The 14799-nt window shown below is 42.5% G+C and overlaps 3 protein-coding genes across 3 annotated transcripts; 1 reads left to right on the forward strand and 2 right to left on the reverse strand.

Moving 5' to 3' along the window:
* Positions 1–1931: 1931 nt before the first annotated feature.
* Positions 1932–2564, reverse strand: LOC132624575 (uncharacterized). Its single transcript, XM_060339335.1, has one exon. The coding sequence runs from the start codon at positions 2562–2564 to the stop codon at positions 1932–1934; it is 633 nt and encodes a 210-aa protein (XP_060195318.1).
* Positions 2565–7770: 5206 nt separating this feature from the next.
* On the forward strand, positions 7771–10587 carry LOC132624576 (uncharacterized mitochondrial protein AtMg00810-like). The gene is made up of 4 exons (XM_060339337.1): positions 7771–7856; positions 7947–8184; positions 8979–9046; positions 10494–10587. The coding sequence occupies exons 1-4, from the start codon at positions 7771–7773 to the stop codon at positions 10585–10587; spliced, it is 486 nt and encodes a 161-aa protein (XP_060195320.1).
* Positions 10588–12690: 2103 nt separating this feature from the next.
* On the reverse strand, positions 12691–13840 carry LOC132623349 (1,4-dihydroxy-2-naphthoyl-CoA thioesterase 1). The gene has a single exon (XM_060338090.1). It carries the CDS (start codon positions 13374–13376, stop codon positions 12888–12890), a length of 489 nt encoding a protein of 162 aa, XP_060194073.1. The 5' UTR covers positions 13377–13840; the 3' UTR covers positions 12691–12887.
* Between the last annotated feature and the right edge of the window lie 959 nt (positions 13841–14799).

Genomic DNA, 14799 nt, shown 5'->3' on the forward strand with positions numbered 1-14799 from the left:
TCGTCAGGGCCGGTTATTACTGGAACCGGATGGACAAGGACACGAAAAATTTTGTCCAAAAATGTGACGGTTGTCAGAAGCATGCTCCGATGATTCATCGACCCAGGGAGTTGCTGCATTCGGTCATCTCACCTTGGCCTTTCATGAAGTGGGAAATGGACATTGTTGGTCCGTTACCTCGGGCACCAGGTAAGGCCCGTTTCATTTTGTTTATGACTGACTATTTTTCTAAATGGGTTGAAGCGCAGGCCTTCGAAAAGATAAGAGAAAAGGAAGTCATCGACTTCATATGGGACCACATCATCTGCCGCTTCGGCATCCCGTCTGAAATTACCTGTGATAATGGCCCCCAGTTCGTGGGTGGCAAGGTCAACAGTTTCCACGAAGGTTTGAAGATCAAGAAAATCGTGTCAACCCCGTATCACCCGTGTGCAAATGGGCAGGCAGAATTAACGAACAAAACGATAATCCAAAATCTGAGGAAGAGACTTGAGGCATCGAAGCATAATTGGAGGGAAATACTACCGGAGGTGCTCTGGGCTTACAGAACCACATCCAAATCAAGCACGGGAGAAACCCCGTTCTCGTTGGTTTACGAAGCCGAAGCCCTCATCCCCGTGGAGGTTGGCGAACCGACCCTCCGTTTCAGATATGCCACCGAAGAATCAAACGGGGAGGCTATGGCCGTGAAGCTCGACCTCGCGGATGAGCTACGCGAAGGAGCGTCGGTCCGCATAGCGGCACAAAAACAGAGGATGGAAAGGTATTACAACCGAAGAGCCAACTTTCGGCATTTCCAAGTGGGGGACTTGGTGCTTCGAAAAGTCACATTACATACAAGGAACCCCAACGAGGGAAAGCTAGGACCGAACTGGGAAGGACCGTACAGGGTAACCGGTGTAACGAGCAAAGGATCATACCAGCTGGAGTCCATGGATGGGCAATGCTTGCGCAACAACTGGAACATAGCCCATCTAAAGAGATACTACTGCTAAGGTATGATCTCCCCACATGCTTTTTGTTAACCGTATCTTTCTTTTGCAGGAAATCAAGGACAGCACAAAATTAGAAATTTAGGACTGAAAGCACGCGTTGCACTCTTTTCCTTAGTGCGGTTTTGTCCCGAAATGGGTTTTCCGACGAGGTTTTTAATGAGGCAACAAGTACAACGTGCTACGCAACAAAGATAAAGGGCCAGCACTCGGACACACGAGGTCACACCTTCTGAGTGGGGGCTTGATAACACTCACCCGACCTCGAAGCTCGGATAAATGTTAGGGGGCACAACACCCACATCGAAGCACGCCACGATAAAGAAAAACGAAGGCCGGCCACCGGTCATTGCCATCGATGTAAGGACCAAACGATCATAATGAATCGTGTCCCATTCAGCATTTGCCACAGCAAAAATAAAGGCTGGCCACCGGTCATCGCCTTCGATGTAAGGACCAAACGATCATAATGAGTCGTGTCCCATTTAGTGTTTGCTACGGCAAAGATACAAGAAATAAAAATTCTCATATGTACAAACATTTACAATACAAAGACCATGGCATTGGTCGTATTTCGGCGTTGTTCAATTTATACGCCCTACACCGGGCACTGTGGTCGAAATTCGACAAAGTCAACGAGGTCATTACGAACCGGCCACAAAAAATGCCGGTCCTAAAGAGGCGCCTATCACGGGCACGGAAAGATCCGAGGTCACAAAACATCTTAGTAAGCCCTACGGGCAGAATTAATCAATGACTACGGGTCATCTTGTCCGAAAAATGGACCGATAATTCAAAGCAAAATAAAAACGAGCGCTCAAATGAAGAAACAAGAAAAGTGCAACTTTCATATATACATAAGGTACTTTTACAAAGAACGCTTTCACATCAAAGGTCAAAAAGCCAGCAAAGACAAAAGGCAAAAGCCAAGTAAAAATCCTATGTTAGATGGCTGGAGGCAGAATGATCGGACTCGGTTCTCTCGGAATCGTCTGAATCGAACCCGAGGGCGTGGTTTGCCTCCTCCTCCATTCCTTTGGCCTGATTTATCAGGGCCGGGAGATCGGAGAATCCTTGCTCGGCTTCCTCGAGGGTGAGCCGCCGAGACTTCCACTTCTCGTACTCGGCGACGATGGCAGTATGAGCCTCGGCCGCCTCCACGCCTTTCCAGGCTTCTTCTAAATCAGTCTCGACTTTAGCTAACTTAGTCTCCAGCTCGGCCCGGTTTGCCACAGCAATATTCCTTATGTGAACAGCAGCTTCTAGCTCAGCCTTAAGAACATCGTTGGCGCTCACCGCCTCCTCCAGCTCGGCTTTCAAGCCCTCACATATCCGAGACCGCTCCTCGGCTTTCCCTTCAAAAACTCTCATACGTTCTTTATACAGAGCGGTGTCGGATTCCAGTAGCCGGTTCCTCTCGGCTAGGCCCGCTGCATCGGCCTTCACCAAATCCAGTTCCCCCCGGAGTTGGGATACGGTGGTCTCCAGCTCGTCCAGCCTCGACGAAAAATGGGCCTCGTCTCGGCTAAGGCCAATCTTCTCAGTCTCGAGGCTTCGGTTATAATCAGTCATGGCGACCAATTCGCTCTTCAAATGACGATTTTCGTCCTTGGCCGCATCGAGCTCGGGACAAAGGTTGGCAAGAACAGCCGCCCGACCCAACTCTTCATCTTTTTCTCGGAGAAGATGCTTATATTTCTCCGTTTCTCGGCCTTGGGCATCTAGTTGGCCTCGAAGATCGTCCATCTCGTGTTGGGCACGGATGAAGGCCTCATTGACCAGTATCACACTCTGCAAGAAAAACAAACATAAAGAATCAAACAAAGTGAGCATAAAGTCTGATGATATATAAAGGTGGCTGAGGGTCTTACCTGGTTGCCCGCGTGCATGCCTTCGTTCATAAGGCACTGCCAGGTGACCCCGGTCATTTTACGCTTGTCCGAGTCGGAGACAAGAGGCCGTAAGTAGCTTGCTACTCCCACCGGGCGCGATAGAAAGCCGCAATCCTCGGGGACAGTGATTACGGCCGATCTAGTCCTTCTTGGTTCTACGCTCGGGGCTGGGAAGATGGTCACCAGGTTATCTCTAGAGCCAGATTTTGACTGTCGGTTAGCCGGCCTCGTGGCCCGAGGAATTGGCAGATGGCCGAAACCCGCAGTTTCACCGGTAGCAGGAGGAGTGGTTGAAAACATATCTTCAAAATCTTCAGCTCTCCGAGCCGGGGTAGATGAACTTGGCGTGGACTCAATGTTTCTGGCAAAGACCGGGGGCTCCGCAGTGGAAACAGGTTCATGGTCGGGAGACGGATGTGCGTGAATGGGGGCTTCGGTCTCCGGAACTGGGGCAATCCTTTGATCGGCTGCAGTGACAGCCGTTTCCCACGGTCCCTTCCTCTGCAGGGGAGTATCTTCCGGAGAAGTTCCACCTGAAATGTCGACAAAGTCAACCGACCGGAGGGGAGCCGGGGAGAGGATTTCTTCCGCACCTGAAGGAAAAACGGAAATCAAGAGACCTTCGTTGACAGAAGGCAAAGGCGGAACGGAGGCGGTCTCCTCGGGTACTGGAGTCTTTGACGGAGCCGGGTCGACCCTCCGAACTATGATGTCGGGCTCCGCTTCTTCTCTCGGGGGCCGGGCAACACCTCTTGCCTTCTTCCGTTTGGGCGGCTCCCCCTTTTCGGAGGGCCGTTTCCTTTTGGCAGCTTCGGCAAGAACGCGGGAAGAACCCGCCGTGTCGAACGCGGACGCCGGAGCAGGGGAAACGACCCCCGACTCCGAGCCCTTCGGCAAACCTGAACGACAAAGGCATAGGCAGGGCTAAGAAAACGGACGACCGCGAATGGCTAAAGATACAACAGAAACGGAGGAAAGTCAAACATTACCATGATTTTGAGCAATCCATCGACCACGAGACAAATGGGCCCATGTTCGGTCCTCATAGGGAAGCTGGCCGAGGAGTGTCGTGACCCATTCACTCAGATCACGAATAACCGGGGGAACAAATCCGTTTGCTGCAAAAAATAAGGAAAGGGCAATAAGGAAACAACACTAAAAACAGCTAAACAAGTAAAGACGATTGCTCAAAGGATCGAACTTACGCTTATCGTTCCACTTCTCCGGAAAAGGTAGATGGGCGGCCGGGATTATGTCCTCGGTTTTCACCCGGACGTAGCGTTCTAGCCATCCCCTGTCCCGGTCTTCGTCCATCTTCGAGAAGAACGGGTTCCGGCTACGCTTGGTTAGTTTTATGACACCGCCCCAGAATATTCTCGGAGAATACAGGCGTATTAGGTGGCCCAGCGAGAATTCCTTCTCGGCTCTGTTGGCCAGCAGCCGGAGGCAAGCAACGACCCTCCAAACGATTGGGCCGATCTGTGCCAAAGTCACACCATAGGTCCGGCACATATCCAGTATGACCGGATCAATCGGGGGGTCGAGTTTAAGGGTAAAGGGATAAGAGTACACGTACAAGAACCCTTCCCGGTGGTCGGTAATGGATTCGTCCGGCCCGGGTGCAAAAACCCTCACTGGGCGTGTGTTCCACCCGCAGTCTGCCCGGACCATGTCAAGCTTATCCTCGGTTATAGAAGAAGGATATCGCCTCACGTCGTAACCCCGGTCTGAGATGGCAGAGGGCTTTTTCACCTCGAGGTCTTTATTGAAGTTAAATTTGGCCGGTATAATATCCGAGGCCGTGGTCTCGGGGTTGCTCCTTTGTTTAGTCGGAGACACAGTCTCGGCCCTCGGGGATGAAACCAAAGGAATTTCGGGAGAAGTGGTTTCAGACATATTGTAGGAATGAAGGAAAGGGAATTTCTGAGGATAATGCAAAGGAAACAGAGGAAATGGTGATTTGAAGAGCAACTGGAGCAAAAGGCAGTTGGCGAGAATGATGACAAAATTAATCTCCCTTTCACGTAAAAATAAGCGAAGATTTGGTAGTAGATTTGCTGTAGAAAGGATGAAGGTAGAACGCAGAGGAGAGAAGAAACAAAAGAGAAGATCGTAAAAGTGAAAAAAATGAGGAGATGAGGGGCTTTATATAGGCATAAGGAGGGGAACGGTTATCGAGAAGGGCCAATCGGGGATCGCCACGTGCCCCATCATTAATGCGAAGTGACCCGAAACGACGTGCAAAAGGCGGTTGGCAGGAGCGGACCATCCGGAGCAGGGCACGTGGCCGTCGAAGGAAAAGGCATGACGCAACTATTCCCGCCAAAATGAGGAGATAAGAATAGGCCATCCGGGAGGTCAGTTGTATGATTCGTTCACTTCCCGTTACTCCGATGGATCGTTGACCCGGGAAGCGTGGGGGCTATCTGTATACGGTAGAAACCGAATATGAGTCATATCCAGAGAAACTATGGACCGGAGGAAGAAGAGGGCCGGGAGTTCGCACGAGGGGCGTCACACCTTCCCGGATAAGCGCTTTAATCGAAGCTGAGCAGGGGCGCCCTTTGGTCCGGTCTCTGTGCCACCGATGGTTCGGGGACTCTACCCGAGGGTTCGTCACCGTTGATCCGGACACCGTTTGCCCGTGTATCCGTTGGTCCGTTATGACCGTTGCTGAAGCGCACTAGTGGTGTCACGTCATGGTCGGCCACCAACTATGCGTGTGTCAGACGGCGCCGTCAGTCCAATCCCACCAAATCCGTGCAGGGGCTGTCCTTTTTATTGGTATTTTATTAATTCCTATTGTATGAGGCCCATGGGCTCACTGCTATAAATAGGGCATATCTACCTCCCTTGAGGAGGTTGGGCTCTTCTTACTTTCCAAGAACATTTGTAATAGAGAAACTCTTGTATACTAATTCTTTCATCATTTAATTCGGCCAAGGCCGCCCGTTATTGTGATTAACGCATTTCATCTATCAAGTATCATACATTGCTCACAAACCTATATATATCGCTAACCTTCAAATATTTTGTTTACTTTGCCTAGTACACATCAAGAGCAAAACACATATCCTATACCCACCTATAAATTTAATTGATCACCCGAATCCGGGGTAAACAACACCCACTTATATTTGGGTTGCTAATCATCAAAGACCCATCAGGAATCCATCTTTAGCTACTGTTGGAACTTTTTCTGATAGTTGCATCATACATTGAACTTCCTTTTAACCTAACGTTCTTTTTACATTTTTTTTTGTGGTAAATGTGGAAGAGAAACAGAGACTAGAACCTAGGGAAGTGGTACTTTTGTTGCATCAGCAAGGGAGCAGAGGCGTGAAAAAATGGTATTTGGTTGAGAAGAGAAGGCAGAGGTGTAAAAGGTTTTGTGAATAACGCCTGTTATGAGTCTGAATGAAATAAGACTCTCTCCTACGGATCTGATTTATTCAGATCCATTAAGAGGCTTTATAAGGAAACAAAACAAATGCACTTAATGGGCTGAATCTGAATAATTAAAATTCAGACCTTAAAACCAAATGCACTTAATGGGCTGAATCTAAATGATTAAGATTCAGACCTCCATTAAGTGCAAACAAATGAGGCCTAAGTCTAGAGATTCCAAAGCTCATGATATGACATTTTTACGAAGCTAATGATCCTTATACGATTCTTTGATGTTATTCATTGTTGCTAGACTCACCTTATAATGCTAGTTCCTTCAAGGTGAGGCATGATGATCATGGCTACTCCATAATGGAATTGGGGGTTCTTAACCTTACGTCACCCCGATGGAGTTATAGTTTGTCTTTGAGTTCTTATGCATGCTTTATGATAAGTATATGATAATGAGATTACACCGTGCCTATATGGCCGGGCAGACACTGCTAAGGCGGGGGGCATATACACCATGTCTAGATGGCATGGGCAGACACCACTAGTGGGCGGCATAAGATGGTTACCCCGAACGCGGGAGGCTTAGACGCGGGCTAATGATGATCACACCGTACTTATATGGTCGGGCAGCTTATATATATACATACTTGATATGATGTTGTCTATGATGTAAGTTAGCATGCATTATTCCGTCTTAAGTGACATTCAGCTACAGGTTGTTTCCTTACTTGATGTTGCCTTATCTCTTCGATATGTTATTATTGTTCATGCCTTACATACTCAGTACAATGTTCGTACTGACGTCCTTTCTTTTTGAACGCTGTGTTGATGCCCACAGGTAGACAGGGAGGTGGCCCAGTTTCATAGGAATCTATTAGCAGCTACACAAGAGCACCCCACTATTCCGGAGGTGCCAGTTATTAATGTATTCTTTTGTGTACATATATGGGTATGACGGGGTCCTGTCCCATCTTTATGTCTCGGTACTCTAGTAGAGGCTCGTAGATACGCATGCGTGGGTAGCGGTTGTCTCATGGATATAGCAGCGTATATTTTTGTATATCATTTTTGCAGCCTTGAGGGCTTATGTATATTCACGTACTGCCTTGGAGATTTTTATATGTTCAAGTTGGGTATGATGATTAGCATAACGAGTGGTGCTCGGTAGTAAGCTCCGGGTACCCGTCATGGCCCCCTAGTCGGGTCATGACATTAACTAGTTTCAAGTTCAAACAGTCTTAATATAATCATTCTTTGTTCATTAGAAGATCAGATCAAGAAACAGTTATAGTCTTCGTCTATGTAGATGAAATATTAATCACAGGTACTAGCTTGGAACTGATACAAGAAACCAAAGCAGCCTTGCAGAAAACTTTCAAAATAAAGGATCTGGGAGAACTCAAGTATTTCTTGGGCATAGAATTTGCTAGATTAGCTTAAGGTATAACTATGCATCAAAGAAAATATGCCTTAGAACTAAAACAGGTATGGCTGCTGCTAAGCCTGCAGTGACACCAGTTGATGCCAACACTAAACTTACAACTAAGCAGCATGATGATCAGTTTGAAGACAAGTTTGATGTCTAAACTATTGAAGATCCATTGGTTGATCAAGAAGCATATCAAAGGTTGATTGGGAAACTACTGTGCTTGACAGTAACCAGACCAGACATAGCATTTGGTGTTCAAACTTTGAGTCAATTCTTACAACAACCAAAGAAAACATACATGGATGTAGCAGTAAGGATTGTCAGGTATATCAAAAAGGATCCCGGTCAAGGATTACTTCTATCCAACATACACAAGAATGAGGTTGCAACCTATTATGATGTAGACTGGGCTGCATGCCCTTTGACCAGGAAATCTGTTACAATGTTTCTAATCAAAGTTGGTGACTCACTAGTATATATCATGGAAGTCAAAAAAAATAGACTACAATGTTAAGAAGCTCAGCTGAAGCTAAGTACAGGAGTTTAGCTACTACAATAGCTGAATTAACTTGTTGCTTGGAATGCTAAAGGAAATAGGATTGAAAATCACTTAACCAGTGATGATATTCAATGATAGCAAGGCAGCGCTACAAATTGCAGCTAATCCAGTTTATCATGAAAGGACAAAGCATATAGAGATAGACTGCCATTTTTGTTTTAAGGGAAATGATTCAACAAGGCATGGTGATTACAAAGTACATCAACACCAAAGACCAACCTGTTGATATACTAACCAAAGGTCTGACTAAGGTGCAACATAAGGTCTGACTAAGGTGCAACATAAGTATCAATTCACCACATCCATTTTGAGGGGGAGTGTTAATATACAATGAATATACGCAAACTATACACAGACTATACACGGCAGTTTGGTATTCCAGAAGTTAGTTATTCTGTTAGCAGTTAGTTACCTTTATTGAGTTAGTTATTAAGTATAGTCAGTTCACGGATATAGATGATCAAGTTACTTGTATATATAGGTGATTCACTCATTGTAATTGAATAATACAATGCAACAATCTTCTCTTATTCTTTACCAGATTCTTTTCTCTCATCCTCATATTGAATAATACAATGCAACAATCTTCTCTTATTCTTTACCAGATTCTTTTCTCTCATCCTCATTTCTTCATCTTGTTCATATTAATTTCTTATCATTAATCCACAGATTATGACACATTCTAATGGATGATGAATTTGAACCAGCTCAGTGAAAGCAGTGGTGAAGCTAAAGGGAGCCAAGGGGGTTCAATTGAATCCTCTGTGCCAATAAGGTAAATACAACTATTTTTGGTTATATATGTACTATAATTCTACTGTAGTGGTAAACGGGTTCAAAAATTGCCCCAAGTCACAAGTTCAAATCCAAGGTGCAACACTCTAGTAATCTTTGAATCTCCTTGGATGAATTTCTCGCTCCGCAAATGTGTGTAAGTGTATATCATTAGTGTGGAATTTGATTGTCCACTATTTGTGTAGGTTGTTGGGTTGTTCATTTTAGTTAGAAAGATCATGCATACTTTTTAAGTACTTAATTTCATTTTTGCTCCGGAAAGTGTATAAGTGTTCAACCTCCAAATGAACACTTGTAGTTGATCTTGTTTTTCTCCCTCTCAGCCGCCAGGTTTTTGTCGAAACATGGTATTCTATAGAATGGGGATTTGACCTAGATCACATAATGGTTTTGCTTCCGCTAGGATCTATTATCTTTAAACTGTTAAGATGATAATGTTTCGCTCTCTATACAGAACGGCTGTAATGCTAGGCTTGTTATACCATTATAATGTAAGTAAAGAAGCACATACAAACTTTTGTAAAGGTATTGAAGATCTTCAAAGTAGTGAAGCTTGTTTCTTTTCTTTTATTTATTTAGGAGTTATTAAGCTAGTTTACGAAATCAAACAGAAAAAAATTTCCGCTTGGCAATCAAAATCAATCATAAGAACCAAACAATAATTAAAATTTAAGCGAGCCACAATGAAGCTAATGACACTTCTTGTGATTGCGGCAATCTCAGGCCTAAACAAATTTGAACGAAAACCACATGGTACCTAGCTAATGCAGTAATCAATTTTCAGAGTCTGCAGAGGCACTAGGTTGCAGCGCTGCCTAATTTCCATCACTCACCTGTGTATTCCATTGTGAGCCAATCATAACTCAAATCATTTGTAGTTAAGAGATTTGGATAAGTAATTGGCAATTTGGAAGAACCAATACCTTTTTTTGGTGGCCAAAGTGACTTTGATTAACAGTGTGCTTGACAGTTTCCCCACTCATCTTATATCTTTGTTCTAATTCAAATAGCCAAATAAAATAAGGAGGAACTTCTTATAGAAAAGGGCCAGTGAGCAACATAAATTCTACTTGATAAGATGGCATATGGGTTAAAACCTAAAGAGAAGGGGGTCTTGGAATAAGGAATTTGCTATTAGACAACAAAAGTCTACTTATTGAATGGCTTTGGATATATAATGATAATGAAGATGCCTCGAGGAGGAACATTCTAAATGCTAAATATTGTACTCAGAGTTACTGGTGTAATAAAGTGGTTTCCTCCTTATATGATTGGGGTCCTGGGCACGGTATCAGGGATTTTTTGGAAGTTTTTAAACCAAGTTCTGTTTGGTAAATGGGAGACGATATGGTCTGGCATGATCTTTGGATAGGGCAGACTAGGAATTCCCTGACCTGATACAGTTTCTCTCCATTGCTGAACTGCAGCTGCACAACGCAGACGCAGTTGGAATGGGAGATAGTGTCAGAAGAATTGACAAAACTGGGAGGTGGAAAGCCTAATGGCATTACTAAGTACTAGTAAATTGCTGCGCAAACTGAGAATTGGCAAAATGAAACGGATTGGTGACCAAAGACTAAATAGGCCTGTTCACATTAAGGCTTGCCATCATAATTTGATCAACTAAGTAATATAATTAACAATTGGCCATGGAAGCTGGTCTTATGCTATGTTTAGCTGAATAGCTTTGTGTGAGGCGTGCCTGACTCTGGAAAACTTATAGAAGAATAGGAATCGTTCTTTGCAATAGGTGTTGAAAGTACAATACAGAGATGGAGTCTAAACATCTTTTTTCTACACTGCACAGTAGCTAAGATATATGGTATTTATGTTTTGATCATTGCTGGTGTACACTGGGTAATGCCCTACACTCACAAAGATGCATATGTTAGCTGGTGTGGCAGGTCAGGAAACCCTTCAGAAAGATATGGCATACTATAGCGGGCTGCACTCCGTGAACCTAGTGGAGAGAAAGCAATCTTAGATGTTTTACAGGGGTTTTCACCCCTATTCCCTCTTTGAAGGACTAATGTTTGAACTTACTTTTTGGTTTTTCTGAGATTTGCAATAATGTGGATGGATGTTTGGATTTCAAAGCTCCATTAATTTTCTAAAGGAGCTTATGGTTTTTGTGAGATATGGCATCTTCTAGATGCTTTATCTTATTAATAAAGTTCATAAGTACTTTGTCTAAAAATGACCTTTCTCGTGGTTGTGTTGCTATAAAATGAGAACTTTCGAACACTGACCAGATTGCAACAAGGAAGTTGATGGGGTAAGGTAAGACCTCCACAGTTGTGGTGGCAGGGCTGTGTTGTGGAGGAGGTGGGCAATGGGAAGAGGGGTTGCTCGGATGAGCTGGACGAGATGGTAGGATAGCTGCTTCAATGTAATGGGGCAAAGCCGGTGCTAGGGGTGTTGCGGTGTAGTAGCCTCTATTAATGAAGAAATATTTCTTTCTTTATATGTTCCCCGTAACCTTTTGTGTTTCTACTCTACAGTGTGAAACAAAGGAAAAAATCATGGCTGTTCTGGATAGCCTTAATTCAAAAGCCGTTTTTCTTCTTTTTTTGGCTTCTAAAAGTACAAACTGCATTTCTACTTTCTGTTCTTTTTATGGTCAAGCTGAAACCAGAAAAGAAAAAAAAAGTATTGTAACTGGACACATTTTTATATCCCCTCCATTTTGTGTAACTCCCAGATTTCTCATCCCTCGTTTGTTCTTATGATAGTGCATGTTCTTCCTGAAAGAGTAGACATAACTGAATGACTTAATAATTTAATCCATTATCAATTCAACAATATTGAGATTCTTGAAAACCTTATAATGGTAATAAAAGTAGTGAGAAAAGATTCAAAAACTTTATATAGGCAAAACTTAAAATTTTGTCTAAGAAACAAGAAATTGCTACTCAATTTCCACACGGCTTTGGGCAATTCCAATCATGTTCCATGACTAATGTCTATCATACAAGCTGTTAAATGACAAGACTAGATTGGAGCTTGCTCAGGTCAAGTGGCAATCTCTATGGAACATCATGGGATTGGATTATGATGTCTCCTTGCAAAGCTGCTCAGGCCACAAAAGGATTAGCAAAACCTTCTGGTCGGTTTCCCCTCCAAAGATTATGTATTGAAAAGCTCAATGGTAACATACATGAAAATAGTCGTGGTTAATGCTAGAGTTGCCTCCATCAGACTTGGACATCAGGGAGGTGCTTGGCCAACTATCTGTTAACCTAAGTTGCTTATGGACAAATTATCTAATAATGGAATGAATAAAGCCGGACGGGTATAGCGGATTATATCAGCGACCCAAGTCCCAACTAGCATGAGACTAGGTTGATTGATTGATTAATGGATTAACCTGCTTGCTTATCAGAGAAATGATTTAAGGTTTGCCATTATTCCAGAAACCTTGGAGAAAGCATTTTAACGTGCTTATGATGAGGGATCAAACCTGGGACCGCTTTCTCTGTAGTGTTGTCATACAAGATAAGGCTATAAGCCAGCAGGCTGGGCGAACCTAAGTTATCTTCTCATCTTCCTTCAACTTCTTTTAGCCTGGATTAGTATGAATTGTTCAAGTAAAAATTAGGAAACAGATTACTGGTAAATCCAATGTGAGCCACAAATCAAAGAAATCATCAGATAATGTAGTTTTCACTCTTTTGGGGTATTCATAACGACGTGTCGTGACAGACAATAGCAAGGGGTTTACAACATGTTTTGCATAATACACTCTTGACTCTGCTTTATTGTTTGTTACTCTCTACAGTATTGCTTACTATATGCTGCAAAACAAACTCAATTAAACTTGATCATAACTTAGCATATCTCTTGAGATTTTCAGCAGCATCTTTGGCATTTTCAGGTACAGACATGTTGACCTTAAGAGTAACTCTTGATGATGCTAACAAAGTCTTGTTTTCCTCATTAGATGGATCAATCTTCCAAAGACAAACTTCCCAAACATGAATGGTTTTTCCAATATTGATTGGTACAGCCTCAGCAAAAACAAGGTCACCAAGATGAGCACTCTTAAGATGATGGATACTGAGATGAACTCCAGCCACTCGAGCAAAACCGGAAGCCACGTGAGCTCCCATACTTGCCAAAGACTCAGCTATTAAAGCTGAAACTCCACCGTGCAGCACCTTAAATGGCTGGCAACACTTTTCTGTCACAGGTAGACGACCAGTGAGTTTGTGGGGTGTGATTTCTACAAACTCAAAACCAATTCCATGAAGTGGAATATCTAGAACTCTAGCCTTTACCCCTGATGATGATGATGGTGGTGGTGGTTCCATATTCTCTGTTATCTTTTTCTCTCTTCAAATCTTGGGAAGAAAACTCTTGGTCTTGGAGATTGACTTCTGGCCAATAGGGTCCAAATTGGACTGAACTTTTTCTCACACTATAGTTCCTACAAAGTTGAGTAAGGCATCCATTTTTCAACAAGATGAAGATATTTATACAAGAAAGTTTCAGTCTTGAAATCAAATATTGTGATATTGTGAGTCTGATATGCTCATGGGTATGAAAGAATCTTGATGGAAGTGCCACAGAAGAACCAGATTGAAGATAAATATACAAGAAAGTTTGAGTCTTGAAATCAAATATTTATGAAATTGTGAAATCTGATATGTTTATGGGAATCAAGAATCTTAATTTAATGTGGCAGAGAAGAAGTTGTTTGAAGAAGAAGATTTAATGATTGGGGTTTGGTTGGCTGTGTGGAGGCACAAGGTCAAACGGTAGAAGATGGTGGTAGGTGGAATATGAAAGTGGTGTTTGGCACGAAGCTAAAATTATCCCGGTATTATAATTTTAGGATTAATTTATCTTACCTTTTGGGATAAATTTCATCTTTCAGATGGGATAAAATAATCTCAACCTTAGTGTGATAAGGTGGATATCTCACCCTTGGAATTATGCTTTATTTTGTATCATGTTTGGTAAGAGGCATAAGTTTATCTTACTTCTTATCAAATACGGTATAAAAAATTAGTGCCGGATATTTCGGCCTATATGCACCAAACGACTCTTAAGGGTAGAGTTTGGGCCTAACTCATAATTGAGGGGCAAATCATAATGATCGGCACCTAATTTGCGAGTGATGTCCCTTCCAAATTTCACAATGTGAAAAGTACATTAAATTAAAACAAACAATAAGGTGTTGGACCACATAAGTCTCATCGAATTTCGGATAGATTTGTGAAAGAAAATTATTTTATTGACAAACTCAAATAATTCTCTATTAATTTTTCATCAGAAAATAACTACAAAATACTACTGTTTCTATTTATAATAATATGAAATTTACTTTGACTAAAATATGAAAAACATATTTCTATATTCCTAGTTAGACATGAATTAAATAAATACTAAATCTAAATAAATTTGATTTCCTACCATTTTGAGTTTTTCTTTGTCAATTTATAACTATAAGATTCTTTGTTTCCTTCTTTTTTATACTAGTAAAACTAATCAAATAAACAACTTATTTGATAGTATCCAATAATTGATGATGAAGGGTGGAGCTCCTGTGTTTGTTACGGATTTGACTGAACCCAATAATTCTTATTCAAATTTTAAATATGTCTTAAGATTGAATATGTAGAAATTATTGAGTTAACTCTTAATTTAAAAAAAATTAGAATCTCGAACTTATAAGCTTACTATTTAACTCTGCCACTGCTGCGGAGTGCTGCAACATCTAACTCCAATTTC

Source organism: Lycium barbarum, chromosome 12 (assembly GCF_019175385.1).
Source record: "Lycium barbarum isolate Lr01 chromosome 12, ASM1917538v2, whole genome shotgun sequence".
NCBI classification, from domain to species: domain Eukaryota; kingdom Viridiplantae; phylum Streptophyta; class Magnoliopsida; order Solanales; family Solanaceae; genus Lycium; species Lycium barbarum.

Bases quoted from the DNA above. Each gene is read 5' to 3' on its own strand.
- LOC132624575 (XM_060339335.1), bottom strand. From the start codon at position 2,564: ATGACTGATTATAACCGAAGCCTCGAGACTGAGAAGATTGGCCTTAGC.
- LOC132624576 (XM_060339337.1), top strand. From the start codon at position 7,771: ATGGCTGCTGCTAAGCCTGCAGTGACACCAGTTGATGCCAACACTAAA. The intron at 7,857-7,946 runs GTTTGATGTCTA...GACAGTAACCAG, and splicing joins GATGATCAGTTTGAAGACAA to ACCAGACATAGCATTTGGTG. The intron at 8,185-8,978 runs GTATATATCATG...AATTTGAACCAG, and splicing joins TCAAAGTTGGTGACTCACTA to CTCAGTGAAAGCAGTGGTGA.
- LOC132623349 (XM_060338090.1), bottom strand. From the start codon at position 13,376: ATGGAACCACCACCACCATCATCATCATCAGGGGTAAAGGCTAGAGTT.